Genomic DNA, 14,915 nt, shown 5'->3' on the forward strand with positions numbered 1-14,915 from the left:
GCTACATGGGGAACCACTGTGTTAAGTGAAATAAGCCAGGCACAGAAAGACAAATGCCAAATGCTACATGATCTCACTTAATGGAATGCAAAAAAAGTTAACTTCATGGGACGGAGAGTAAAATTCTGGTTATCAGAGGCTGGGGGTTGGGGAAACAGGAGATGTCTGTAAAAGGACACAGAACTGCAGTTAGTAAACAAAAGTTCAAGAGATCTACTTACATCAGGTGATTACAGTTAATGACAATATGTTGTATACTTGAAAACTGTTACAAAATGTTAAGTGTTCTTGCTACAAAAAAATATGTGAGGTAATACAATAAACAGCTTGATTTCCCCATTCCACAATGTATACATGTATCAAGACATCATGTTGTACACCATAAATATATAATTTTTACTTAAAAATATAGAAAACAAAAAAACTACAAAAAATAAAAAGCAAAGCACAATTACCATTTTCATCTCCTAACCGTTAACATGTCTCAGCTAGAGATTTCTTTTTTTTTAAATTCCAGGACATGACAACTTTATATCTAAATTATGTAATTTTTAAAAAAACGAATGCTGGTAAGTCAATTATCAGGTTTTTCCTGTATTTCTCACACTGCTAAATAGTTTGGGGTTAACTTAAACAAAAATCATCCTTCTGTCTTTTAGGCAGTTTGAATAACACAAACAGGGTAACATATACCTCCTACATAGATGTGCACACACAATCTAAAGTTCTACGGTCATCTTTAAAAGATAAAAAAGATAAGTGAAAATGTATGAATTAATGACTATGCTATAATAAAAGCATATAACTAGGCTTTAAGTCCAAAGACCACATTACTAATTGTGATTTCAGTCAAGTTACTTGTCCTTTCTAAGGCTTAGGGAAACTTCTAACATTTGAATAATACCTCCCTCTCAGAATAGAGTGTTTAATGAATTGTAAACATCTATAAAAATAGTTCTCCTTATAAATTAAAAAAAAAATCAAAATAAGCACATAGAATGCTCAGATCATCATAATCTCTGTTTGTATGATTTCCTTGGGAAGACCAAATAAATTTAAAAGTAGTAAGTAAGGCATTCAGCTTCTATAACAATAAGCAAGTACAATATACCACAGAAAAATTTAAATTTATATAGAATAGGTCAATCTTGAGAAACAATGTTAGCTCTGAAGAAGTTAATGTCCCATCAACCCTTCTTTTCCATAATAAACTGTTTTTGCTGAATGTATAACTAAAAATAAAATGTTCTCTTCTAAGGACATAAGGTATACATTTTAAATCTTCAATTAGACCTTTGCACATTTAATCTAAAGCTATTATATAGTTTTAGAATAACATGACTTATTATAATATTTTAAATAACCCGAGGTAAAACATTATCAATTTGTTCTTGGCTCTATCCATAGTACCCAAAACGGTGCCTGTATATTTTAAATAATGTCAATGAAAATGGATCCTGGAGAAGGGTAGAAAAAAGGCCAGTACTGTTTTCAATAAAGCCTAAATCACTCCAAAATTTAATGTAAATGAAATATGTATTTTCCTCCCAAGCACTTAGATATAAGGACCACTATGTATGTCATGCCAAACACGCAAAGCACCATAAAGTGTCACAATGTGGTTTAAAATTTTCAAGTATCTTAAAGAAAGAGTAGTCCAGCTATTTCATCTTCTATCTTGGATATATTTAAGAATGTGAATTTTAAAATAGACACCACTTAGTTTAATTCTATCAGAAATATATTTTAAATCTCTAAAAGTCTCTGTTTCTTATCACCTATGTACTTTTATTTTATAATGCATGATTGAGATTCTTTCATGTTGATTTCAACCTTAATTCCTAACAAAATAGAATTCAAAATTCACCAACGACTCTTATTTAGAAGACTGTGTATGTGTATATATATCTCTCACATAGAGCTTTATTCAAAACTAGCTTTATAAATTCAGTATGTGCAAACACCCACCTAATAAGATACTATAAGAATGGTATAAAATTGTCTTATGTGCAAGGAAAAATAATTTTCCAAAAACAACTTCTTAAAGAGGAAAAATGAAGGTAAAGAAATTAATATAAATAGTACTAATCAAAATTTTTATACTTACAAATGCTGCTAAAGTTAGCAGGATAAATTACTCTTTTACTTCTAACAGTAAATGTTTAAAGGAATGTACAAGTAATGCTTTTTAAATCACTTGGCCATATACTCTAGTATTTTGCTCGTACAGTTTGTGCTTTTTATTTTTACATTTGTACCATCTTTTTGTTGAAAATTATAGCTTCCACTTATACAATGTACCCATTATTTGAAGTGATTTTTTTTCACATTTTCAAGATATTTAAAAGTTCAGTAGGGTGATGATTTTCCAGAGTTTTCAAACTCAACAATTATATAATTTATTAATCTGATTGGGCTTTTAACAGTAATTAATTATAGATTTAAGTACATAATTTTAATAACATTTAAAATGTAAGCCTCTTTTCATTTTACATTAGCCATAAAAGCATTTGAATCTGTGTAAATAATAGTAAACTATTAACAAATATTGAGAAATCAATTCAGCAATCTGTGTGAACACAAGAGGTTTTCCTTTTTCATTTAAAAAAAATGCCTACAGTGAGATATCAAAATTAGGAAATGACATCTTCTTTTCCTTAGGCATGTAATTATTTTACAGTATGTGTTGACTTCCCTAGATCACACCAGTTTAAAAGAGGGTTAAGCCCCTAAACACAGAACAACCAAAAGATTGTAATGCTCGTACCTAATATCTTCTAAACTGGCTTTGGAATAGTCACCACTTTATCACATTCCATTTTGTTTTATCGTCTTTTCATGAAAAGGAAAGTCTTCCCCTAACTGGTAACATCCAGATTATAAATATAACCTTCCTACTCCAGAGCTATAATTTGAGTTTTGACTGCCACTCCCGTTATTCAACTGTCATCTTCTTTATATGATGAAGAAGCGCATCTTTTTCCAAATGAGCCTCTGCAAGAGCCATTTTAGCTTTAGCCAGTTCCTGTTTAAGAAATTCATTCTCTTCCATGAGCTGAAATGATAAATGGTAGGGGTAGGGATAAGATAATTTAATCATTTCAGGAAATATAGACTATTTACATAGTATCCAAAGGCATGACACTTGGGATAGTAAAAATGTCCAATGCTGGTGAGGGTGCATTTAAGCTGAAAATTGCTTTGAGACAATATTTGGAAACATATATCAAGACTTAAAATACGTTCCCATGCTTTGACCTAGTTATACGAAACACTAACTCCTAATTTCCAAGTCTAATAGTGACTTTGTTTCACATGAATTTTCCCAGACCTCTCTATGGCTTTAGACATTGCTGAACTACCCCTACTTTCTCAGCCTCTCTCTTTTTTTGGCTTTTATGCCACAACTGTTTCATATTTATCCCTTTTAATCTACGTATGCCCTTTTCATCTTTTCTTCTACTTTTTAAAAAGTCTTAAAATTTGACATTCTGTTAGTTCCATTGCTGGGTCTTCTTCTCTTGTCATGAGTCACTTTCTTGGATGATTTTATCTACTTCCATGGCTCCAACTATCATAAATAGACTCACCTAGCACAAACCTCTCTCTTGAGCTCCAGACTCAAATTCTGAACATGTCATCAGACATTTTCATCTAGATGGCCAATAGTTCTCTGCCACCCGTTTAAGACTTAGCAATTATTTTATCCTCTTAGAGCCATTCCCTCATAACTAGGAATGGCTATATTAGAGCAAATATATTAGAGCAAACATAGCCATTCCTAAGTATGGGGAAATGATAAAATATGCATTACACAGATACATTAAAATATATGCAGTTAATTTCAAATAGTTCTCAAACTTCTTCTAGTTCTAGCTTAAGAATTCTTGCCTTATAGACCAAGTGAGGTAGTTTCCTATACTTTCCTTCATCTGTAGTATAGCATCTCACACAGTACATTGTGACTATCAATTGAACACTCTTCTTCCACTAGACTTTGAGTTCTTCAATAGTTAGGGGTCATATACTATTCCATTCTATATCCCTAGCTCAGAGTTGGCACTGAATAAATCCTCACTGAACAAATGAATTAACTCATCCTATGGTTTTATCATACAGATTAAAACGCTGCTGAACATTCTGTTTCTTTATAATGGCAAAAAAAAAAAAAAAAAAAAAACGAAACTCAGAAGCAACATGAATGTTAATAAATGTTTAGAGGAAGTTTCAGAAATGACAGCACACCTAAAACCATATTACTCAGCCATTAAAAATAAATGTTAAACAAATATAGCAATATGAAAAAAATTTGTTAAACAAGTAAAATTATATAGTATGTACACTTGAATATTAATTATTTTTTAAATAAAAAAGAATCTACGAGGAAAAATCACAAAAATACTAAGACAGCACTGGAGGAAGGCAGAAGGCACTAAATTTTTATTTATGTTGCTCAACACTATAACCATAGCACCTCACACAGCACCTGGGCACAAGAACAAGCACTCGGTACTTTTTATTTAAATAACAATGATTTCACTATTAGTATCTTAATACTTAATTATTTAATTGCTGAAACTGAATCTGAATTAGGTTTCCCATTACCTGTTCCCTAGTAAAGTCAGAGGAGCACTCAGGAAAGTTAGCTGACTGAGAAGGCCAAGGACTTGTCTGAGTGGCTTCAGTGACACTGCACTGTTTCTTCAGATCATACCTTCCACTCGTCAGCGGCACTGAATCGCTTTTGACATTTTCTTTCACATCATTTCCAGTATTAAGAATGTGAGAATCTGATTAAACAAATAACATGCTCAGATAACATTTCCAAATACTTGACAAATCTTTAAAAGTTCAATTGTGAGAATCTAATTTAAAAATAAATATCCATATATATTAGTATGAGGGTAGCAGTATGACATAAAAAACCAATAAAACCAAAAGCTCATTCTCTGAAAAGATCAATGAAATGAAAGGATCTAAATAAACTAAAAGATCAATGAAGCTAAAAGATCTAAATGAATAGTTTATTTAGATCAACTAAACTTTCCTTTGTAAGAATTCTTTCTAAGTATTTGTCAATTTCATCTAAGTTACATAATTACATAATTTATTATGTTTATACTAAAGGTTTGTTAGATTTAACAGATTTAAAGGCTTATGATTAACTAATAAATAAACCTTTAGTTAGACTGACCAAGAAAAAGAAATTACTAGAATCAGAAATGAAAGAAGTGACATTCTACTAACCTTACAGAGATTAAAAAAAAAAAAATACTATAAAGGAACACTAAAAACAACAGTATGGCAATAATTAGATAACTTAGGGCAGACACAGTGGCTCACTCCTATAATCCCAGAACTTTGGAAGGCCCAGCTGGGAGAATTGCCTGAGGCCAGGAGATGGAGACCAGCCTGGACAATGCAGCAAGACCTGTCTCTGTAAAAAGTAAAAATTAAAATTAAAAAATAATTATGTAACTTAAGGCTAGGCATGGTGGCTCACACCTATAATCCCAGCACTTTGGGAGGCCGAGACGAGAGAGGCAGATCACCTGACTCAGGAGTGTTCGAGACCAGCCTGGCCAACAGTGAAACCCTGTCTCTACTAAAAATACAAAAATTAGCCAGGCATGGTGGTATGCGCCTGTAGCCCCAGCTACTTGGGAGGCTGAGGCAGGAGAATCACTTGAACCTGGAGGCGGAGGCTGTAATGAGCCAAGATCACACCACTGCACTCCAGCCTAGGTGACAAAGCGAGACTGTCTCAACAACAACAACAATTATGTAACTTAGATGAAGTAGACAAATTCTTAGAAAGAGATAAACTACCCAAATAGACTCAAGAAGACAATGTCAACAGACTTTAAGCTGGGAGAGACTGAATCAATAATCATAAAATTACCCACAAAGAAAAGCCCAGGCCCATGTGGCTCTACTGGTGAATTCTATCAAACATTTAAAGAATAATATTAAATCTTTAAAAGCTCTTCCAAAAATCCGAACATTCCCAAACTTTCTATGAAGGCACTATCACCCTGATATCAAGTCTAGACCAAAAAAAAAAAAAAAAATCACAAGAAAACTAAGACCAATATGCTGATGAATATGGACATAATTGTTAACAAAATGTTAGCAAACTGAATCCAGCAACATACATAACTATAAAGCAGGGTCAACTGGGATTTGTCCCAGGCATGCAAATATATCTATCATCCAAAAATTAACTAATGTAATACATCATATCAACAGAATAAAAGGCAAAACCCACATGATCATTTCAATAGATGCAGAAAAAGAATCTGATAAAATCTAGTATCTTTTCAGGGTAAAAACACTCACTAAATTAGAAATAGAAGGGAACTTCCTCAATCTAATAAAAGGTCATCAATGTATAAACATCCCACATCTAATATCATACTTAATGGTGAAAGACTAGACTCTTTTCCTGTTGCCAAAATCAGAAACCAGACAAGGCTATTATTGTCACTTCTATTCAACATTGTCTTAGAGGTTCTAACCAGTGCAACTGGGCAAGAAAAACAATAAAAGACATTCAGATTGGAAAGGAAAAAGTAAAATTATCTCTATTAGACATAATCTTGCATGTAGAAAAAAAAAATAAGGAAACAACTAAAAAACTACTGGGACTAATCAAGTTCAGTGAGGTTGCAGGATATAAAATCAATATACAAAAATAATTACATTTTTATAATGTGTAATGAAGAATCCACAAATGAAAGAAAACAATTCCATTTAAAATACTGTGAAAAAGAATATGAATAAACTTAACAAAAGAAGCACAAAACTTACTATACTTTGAAAACTATAAAATATTGTTGGAAGAAATAAAAGATGATCTAAATATCCCACTGTTCATAGATTGGAAGACTTAATGTTGTTAAGATGGCAATAATCCTCAAACTTATCTACAGCTTTAACACAATCCCCATCAGAAGTTGAGCTGGCTGCTTTGTAGAAATTATCACGCTGATGTTAAAATTCATATGGAATTGCAAAGGACCCAAAAGAGTAAAAAAAGTATTGAAAAGGTACAACAGAGTTGGATGACTCACATGTTCCAATTTTAAAACTAACTCCAAAGCAAGCTGGTAATCAAGACAGCATGGTAGTATCAAAGACAGACAAGTGGAACAGAATTGAGAATCCAGAAATAAATCCATGTGTCTTTAATCCTTACCCACATATCAAAAACAAAAATTGATATATTTGCTGTAAAGAGCTACATTGAATCACTAATTCTATACAATTCTTCAAATAAAACATGAGAAAATACTATGATCTCAGATTTGGCCATGGATTCCTATATAGGACTGCCAAGGCACAGGCAACAAAAGAAAACAGATAAATTGAACACTGTTGGTTTAAGAAATTGCCACGGCTACCCCAACCTTCAGCAACCATGACTGTCATCAATCAGCAGCCATCAAGACCCTCCACAAGCAAAAAGATTACGACTCACTGAAGGTTCAGATAATCATTAGCAGTTTTTAGCAGTCAAGTGATTTTTTTTTTGTTGTTGTTTTTTTGTTTGTTTGTTTTTGAGACGGAATCTTGCTCTGTTGTCCTGGCTGGAATGCAGTTGCGCGATCTCGGCTCACTCTAACATCCGCCGGCTGGGTTCTAGCAATTCTCCTGCTTCAGCCTCCCAAGTAGCTGAGATTACAGATGTGTGCCACCACACCCAGCTACTTTTTGTATTTTTTGTAGACAGGGGTTTTGCCATGTTGGCCAGGCTGGTCTTGAACTCCTGACCTTAGGTGATCCACCCACCTCAGCCCCCCAAAGTGCTGGATTACAGGTGTGAGCCACTGTGCCTGAGCAGCAATCAAGGATTTTTAAATTAAGCTATGTACATTTTTTAGTCACAATAATAGTGTAAATATGACTTTCATATGCACTGGTAAACTGAAAACTTTGTGTGACTTGCTTTATTGTGATACTCACTTCATTGTGCCGGTCTGGAATCCGATCTGCAGTATATGTAAAGTATGCCTATATAAGGAAGAAGTTCAGCCTTCTTCATGTGGATATCTGGTGATTCCATCACCACTGGTGGAAAGGGTATTCTTTTCCCCATTGAATTGTTTTGCCAGCCTTGTCAAAGATCAATTAACGTTAAGAGTTTATCTCTGGACACTCAATTCAATTCATTCCAATTACCTTTCACTAAGCTCCTTTTATACTCCATCAGCTAAAAAATATTTCTAGCTTATAATTATAAAAGTTGATTAGTATTATTATTTTCAAATGTTTGAGAATTACTGCATGTCTTGTATTTTCCTATTTTCTTGTTTATGTTTATCCCATTTTCTTGTCTATAAACACTGTTTCCATTTGCTATAGCCAACCTCTAGTGATGGTGGGAAAGGAAAGGCTGCTCAACTGGGTGAGATAAGCCAAGTCTGTTAATTGGATAGGGAATCATTCCCTTCCTGGAGGCTTAGCAGCTGCAGAAACTACCCTCAATATTTTACTTTATATGCAAAATCTACTGACGTCTACTACTGGGCAGGGGCACAGGAGAGGATCCCAAAAAAGCAATGCCCATATTATTCATGCTATTGCTTCAGGGCTCATTCTAACCTCAGTATCTTGTTGGGGAGATTCTTCCTATTTTTAAGGAGGAACTTCAATCGTGTAGTCCTCTTGAATTCTCTTGGTCCTGTTTCTCACTGCTTCCCCCGGAAGAAGGTATGACTTATCTGATTGATGATTTTTTTTTTTTCAAGAACTATATATATATATATATGTGGTTCAGTCTCTTGCTTTGGTATATGCTGTACCTCCTGCTGAGAGGGTGCATTCTTTTCTTTTTCTTTTTAGAAGACAGACCTGAATTTCTGGGAGCTAACACATTTGGGAAAGAGAGCTATGCAGCAAGCCCGTCTTCCCAGATACCTAAGCTATTCTCTCCACCTGAGCTTTTATCAGTAACGAAGCTACAATTTTGATCTCTGTTGGCCTTTCTCCTATGTCTGACTCCAGATGCTCTCAAACTACAGAGGAAAAGACTCTTCAAGAGTCTCCCACAAACTGTTCCCACATCTGCAACTGTCCTCTCCTTTCTTTTGTAGCACTGTTAATGACTTTATTCTTCAGTGTATGTTTTCTGTCATTTAATGAGGTTTTTGATAGGAGATGAAAGAGATGTATATATCAGTCCTTCAATTAGCTATAATAGTGAAGCCCAAAACATCTAAGTCTACTGGCTCACACTCTTTCTACTACCTCATACCACCTTGTAAGACACAGACCTTACTAGAGTGGAGATACAAACATTGAATGTAAACTAAGCATATAGACAATACACTATAAGTAACTAATGCACAGAAAAGTCCAAAAGAAGTGGAAGAACTCACATCAGAGTATAAAGAAAGCGTCACTATACATCAGAGTATAAAGAAGAAACTTGAGACAACATTGAGAGGATGAATGAAATCCACATAGCGATGAGCAATTCCAAAGAGAAATAACAAGGCAAGTAAGAACAGAGATGGAGAAGTGCAAGGTAAGTTCCATTATAAGGAGTATAAATAGTAAATAAAGCTAAGAAAGATGTCAACTGAGAGGCATGAGTAAGATCAAGAGACGTGTAAGAGCTCGAAGGCCTCTCTCACTTTCTACAACATTCCAAACGTGTGTACAACAGGTACTAAGCCAACCATATATGAGGCTTCTTCCCAGGGTAGAGGCCCGTACATATATAGATAATATTTTATTACGATGTACTGAAGGTGTCCCGCAATCTTCCACTACTGCATATGTACATACATATAAAATAAATGAGTAAAAAGAAACAATCAGTATGTAAATAATTTAACTTCAAAATTTGAGGTGTTCATTTAAATGGTTTTTCATTGGCTGGGTATGGTGGCTCACGCCTGTAATCCCAGCACTTTGGGAGGCTGAGGCAGGTGGATCACCTGAGATCAGGAGTTTGAGACCAGCCTGGCCAACATGGTGAAACCCTGTCTCTACTAAAAATACAAAAATTAAGTGGGTGTGGTGATGGGCACCTGTAATCCCAGCTACTCAGGAGGCTGAGGCAAGAGAATCTCTTGAACCAGGGATGCGAAGGTTGCAGTGAGCCGAGATTGCACCCCATTGCACTCCAGCATGGGTGACAAGAGCCAAAACTCTGTCAAACAAACAAGCAAACAAAGAAACAAACAAAAAACAAATAAATAAATAAATGGTTTCTCATATATACCTCTAATATGAAAAGAGCCATCATCATTTCTCTCTACCACAAGATGATCAATATGTATAGTTACAGGAGTTGGTTCAAGGGATACTGTACTACTCCGGGGAGTGTCATCCTACAGGAAAGAAAAAGAACATTGCCATGTTACTCTAGCCAGTCATATTTTTAATGAGTTAAAGATAAAACATGTATCTTTATATGTTTCAACTGATACAGTGAGAAAACTGCCTGTTATATTTTGAAATTTCCAAAAAAGATCTCTACGTCATTTACCAAAAAAGACAAACAAAATCGTTTTAATAAATCCTGATAGAACATAAATTATAGAGAAGGCACATTCTTAGACATGAATGAAAGTCCAGGTAGGCAAAAGGAACATGACAATATAAAATTATTTATTAACATACTTTTAAATTTATTTTTGTGTTAGAAACTTGTATCTTCATTGGCATTACTGTTGCAACAGTTTCATCTTCCAAAAAATGTTGAATATTCAAAAGGGAAGATGTAAGAAACTCAGTGCTGAAGTTTTCTATGTGGCACTGCAGAAATCCATTTTTTTCTGCAAGTAAAGAGTGTATTACAGCACCAGGCCCACTTTCAAACCTCAGAGAAATCTCAGGAGAGGATTTGGAATGAATTACAGCTTTCTGATCGGAACCTAAGGAAGATGAACATATAAAAATGTTTGTAGCACTGTTCAATAATATTACTATTATGTGTCATGTAGTACATTAAAATAATACTAGTTTTACTATTTACCCCTAGTTTAAATTAAACCCCTAGTTTAAATGATATTCTATAGTACATATACAATATACATACACCCACTAATTCCAATATTTTAAGGCAACTTTCTCCTACAATAACGTTGATTTTTCTATATTTCCTGTTTTTTTTGATAACAAGAAAAACATGTTATCAAGAAAAACATGTCATGATATAACTCTGGTGTGATACATACCTCAGATACTTAGTGTGTGTTTGATTGTATACCTAACTATACATTCAAATGGTGGCTGTGATGCAGAAATAAGTTAGATATTTAAGGTGACTCTTACGCCATTTCTCAAGAAGCAACAAAAGCCTGAGGTTTTGCAGTTTCCTCATAAAACTGGGGCCTTAAATAACAGAAAAATAAACAGAGAAAACCTCATTAAATTGTTTCTATTAGAAGGCAAACCAAAAACGGATATAATAAGGGAAAAGTGTGTGTGTACGTGTGGGTATGTAAAACTACATTTACTTATGCCTGGACCCTGTCCCCCCAAAAAATTTATAGATGGCATAGAGAGTATAAACACACAGTTTAAAAACAAATTTTAAAATTCCAACGAAGCTCCAGTAGGATATCTAACTTAAAAAATACAAATTCCTAGTGAAATCACTGAAGTAAATTACTTGTGAACTCACGGTAACTATTTTGCTTATTTATTTTATGTTACTTGGTTCCAAAATGTGTAAGAGGCACTATGTACATGGTATAATCTGATAAAAAAATGAGGAGACAAGGAAAAAAGGATGGAAGGGAAAAGGGAATGGTAGTTGGTAAGGTTAATAACCCAAAATTAACCTTACCAACTACCATTATTTAAATTCCTATACCGAAAGGTGGACCAAAAATGAGCTCCCTAGCAAAAAAGATAAAAATATGATCAGTTTCACAACTCATATAACCCATAAGATAAAAACAAACTCATTCTGGAAAGGCAAAGCCGTTTCAGTTTCTGAGATATGAAAGTTATTTATCCCATGGGTCCCCATAAGAAGACTGCTGTATCAATTCATGATAGATTTTTTAAAATTCATAATGAAAAGGTATTTTATTTTTCTTCAGCATGGATGTGACTAAACAGGTCAAATATATGCATATTTGTGAAAGGGGGAGAGTTGCAAGAAACTAAAGATGTGTGTATTTATTTATACCAAGGATAGGTCTCCATTCACAATTCCAGGTGGAGAGTTGCTCTTAAAACTTCCATTCCAGGTACAGAATTATACTTACTGGTTTTTTTTTTTTTTTCAGACGGAGTTTCACTCATGTTACCCAGGCTAGAGTGCAATGGCGTGATCTGGGCTCACCGCAACCTCCGCCTCCTGGGTTCAGGCAATTCTCCTGCCTCAGCCACCTGAGTAGCTGGGATTACAGGCAGGCACCACCATGCCCAGCTAATTTTTTGTATTTTTAGTAGAGACGGGGTTTCACCATGTTGACCAGGATGGTCTCGATCTCTTGACCTCGTGATCCACCCGCCTCGGCCTCCCAAAATGCTGGGATTACAGGCTTGAGCCACCGAGCCCGGCTATACTTACTGTTAATACTACTTATTAACATTCCAGAAAATAATACAAGAGTTCAAATGTAACTCCAAAGAATTATTTAATTATTTCAAAATTCACATATTTTTATTTTTTAAAATAGAAGGTAAAATAAATGGTCACAAATTGGTAATGGTTAGTGTTCTTTCCCATGTCAAGAAAAACAAGAGTGAACTTGCTGAACAAGAGAACTTGCCAACAAATAAACTGGATAATGTGATTTTATTTTGCCTTTTTATCTACCTAGATCTACACACACACACATTCTAATTCCACGGAGTAAAGCCAGAAATAATTTCAAACAAAAATAGTTTTTTTGGAGACAAAATAAAACAAAACAAAAACTTTCTTAGTCAAAATCATTCCTCCCTACTACCCCTTATGCCATGGAATTATTATGCCATGTCTTCCTATTGAAGCTCCATATACTATAGAAAAAACAACCACAAACTACAAATAGTAATTATTATTATTATAAATAAATGTAATTTTCCTTGAATTCAATTATAGTCAAGATAGGACTTCTGATGAGACATATGTAAAAGAAAAAAATTAAAACATATTAAACCACTGTATATGAAAAGTAATTTTAAAAAAAATCTTACCAACTGGACGATTACAAAGGTAATGCCGCAGACTGATATTGCCTAACTGGTCTGGTGTCACCTGGTTCACTTGAAGACAAATTTCTGTATCTTCCCCTCGGATGTCAATTTCCCCATTAACACCAGTAATTTTAAACACCACAACGGACATCTATTAATGATTGCATAAATGATATTAGTATGCCAAGCAGTTCAAAACAAAATTTAAGAAATAATATAGGAAAACTACCATCACCCTCTAAAAATATACTTGTGAACTTCCAGACCAAAAATATACTTGTGACCTACAGAACATGGTTGTTACGTTATAGTGAAAACCTTTTCTTTCATTTATTAAAAAAAAAAATTAGGTCACAAGGATTGCAGAATGATTTTCATTAAAAGTTAGACATAATATCTTTTTCAAGTCTTCCATAAGAATATTTCACTGCACCAAGAGGGCTTAAGAGAAACCACTAGCTTGGGCAACACAGTGAGACCTCCTCCTATCTACAAAAAAATTTATAACAGCCAGGTGGGGTGGTGTGTGCCTACAGTCCCAGCTACTTGGGAGGCTAAGGCAGGAAGATCACTTAAGCCCAGGAGTTCAGAGTTGCAGTGAGCTATGGACACAGCTCAGCACTCCAGCCTGGGCAACAGAGTGAGATCCTGTCTCTAAAAAAATAAAAATAAAAAACATAAAATGCAAGACAGAAAAAAGAAAGAGCCTCCACTCCTCAAAATGAATAAAACAAATTTAGAAAAATAAAATCAAAGGAAAAACAATTGATTAGGAGGGAAGCGTTTTCAAGAATAAAAGGAGCAAAATGAATTGCCCACCATCTAAGAATTCATTTTATATGAGTGTCTCAAAATATGTACATATCAAATATGAAATAAAGTTGGTGGCACTTTTCTTCATAGAATCTCTCTCAAATGATTACTACCAGGTCATCATGATTTTCTTGAGCACCCTCTGAATTTGTACTGATGGCATCTGGAGAAGTTTCACCATAATTCTGTAAGTTTGCACTGGCATTCACACTTTCTGCTGTGCTCTGGTAATTTGTAGTTGAGTTCTTTTTATTTCCTAAAATAATAGAAAAGTAAATTCATAAATTAAAGTCAGTTTTGCACATGATATAACATTGCAAGCTTATTTAACAAAAATGGACTATCCTTTCAACGCTTTCTCAAGCACTGCCTCCTTTAAAAAAATGGACCAAGAAAAATTAGATTGTGATTAGTTAGCAAACAATGAATGTGCTATAATTCAATATTTCTCAAATTATCTGTGGTAAAAAACAATTTTTAAAACATTTTGTAGCCATCACAGATCAATACTTTTTAAAAATGCCATGAAAATGAATTAATAGAAAAATCAGGTAAGAAAACCTAAAGACCTATAAAACATAGGTCTTAATTTATTATTATATTTTCTACCTTATAATCAGCTTCTAAACTAGTGCTTGGCAATATGTTAGATGCTCAATAAATTATTAAATAAATGGCCTGGAAAAGATGCCTGTAAATACAGTTGTAGTATGAGGGGCTAATAAAAGCATTTCAAGGGGGATTCCTAACATCGTCGGGGTTAAGAAGACATATCTGATAAAATAATATTTCCACTAAGGTGAACAAAGGCTGGGTGTGGTGGCTCATGCCTGTAATCCCAGCACTTTGGCGAGAGGATCACTTGAGCCCAGGAGTTCAAGACTAGCCAGGGCAACACAACAAAGCATCATCTCTACCAAAAATACAAAAATTAGCCAGACATAGTGGCACTC

The 14,915-nt window shown here is 34.2% G+C and overlaps 1 protein-coding gene across 4 annotated transcripts in view; it reads right to left on the reverse strand.

The window, feature by feature from the left end:
- Positions 1-1,002: 1,002 nt before the first annotated feature.
- UHRF1BP1L (UHRF1 binding protein 1 like) overlaps positions 1,003-14,915 on the reverse strand; it is an 85,710-nt gene continuing 71,797 nt past the window's right edge. For 3 of the 4 annotated variants that reach the window (XM_032298795.1, XM_032298803.1, XM_032298813.1), the window contains 6 exons: positions 14,076-14,218; positions 13,150-13,300; positions 10,633-10,886; positions 10,232-10,340; positions 4,606-4,790; positions 2,389-3,055 (listed from right to left, as the gene is read on the reverse strand). In XM_032298795.1, the coding sequence (XP_032154686.1) occupies positions 2,936-3,055; positions 4,606-4,790; positions 10,232-10,340; positions 10,633-10,886; positions 13,150-13,300; positions 14,076-14,218 (962 nt within the window). In that variant the 3' untranslated portion in view covers positions 2,389-2,935. Of the gene's footprint in view, positions 3,056-4,605; positions 4,791-10,231; positions 10,341-10,632; positions 10,887-13,149; positions 13,301-14,075; positions 14,219-14,915 lie in introns of all 4 variants that reach the window. The other variant, XM_032298785.1, reaches the window with a different exon arrangement.

The sequence above is a fragment of the Sapajus apella genome, unplaced genomic scaffold, assembly GCF_009761245.1.
Source record: "Sapajus apella isolate SASKATOON/1434 unplaced genomic scaffold, GSC_monkey_1.0 scaffold2, whole genome shotgun sequence".
Lineage (NCBI taxonomy): Eukaryota > Metazoa > Chordata > Mammalia > Primates > Cebidae > Sapajus > Sapajus apella.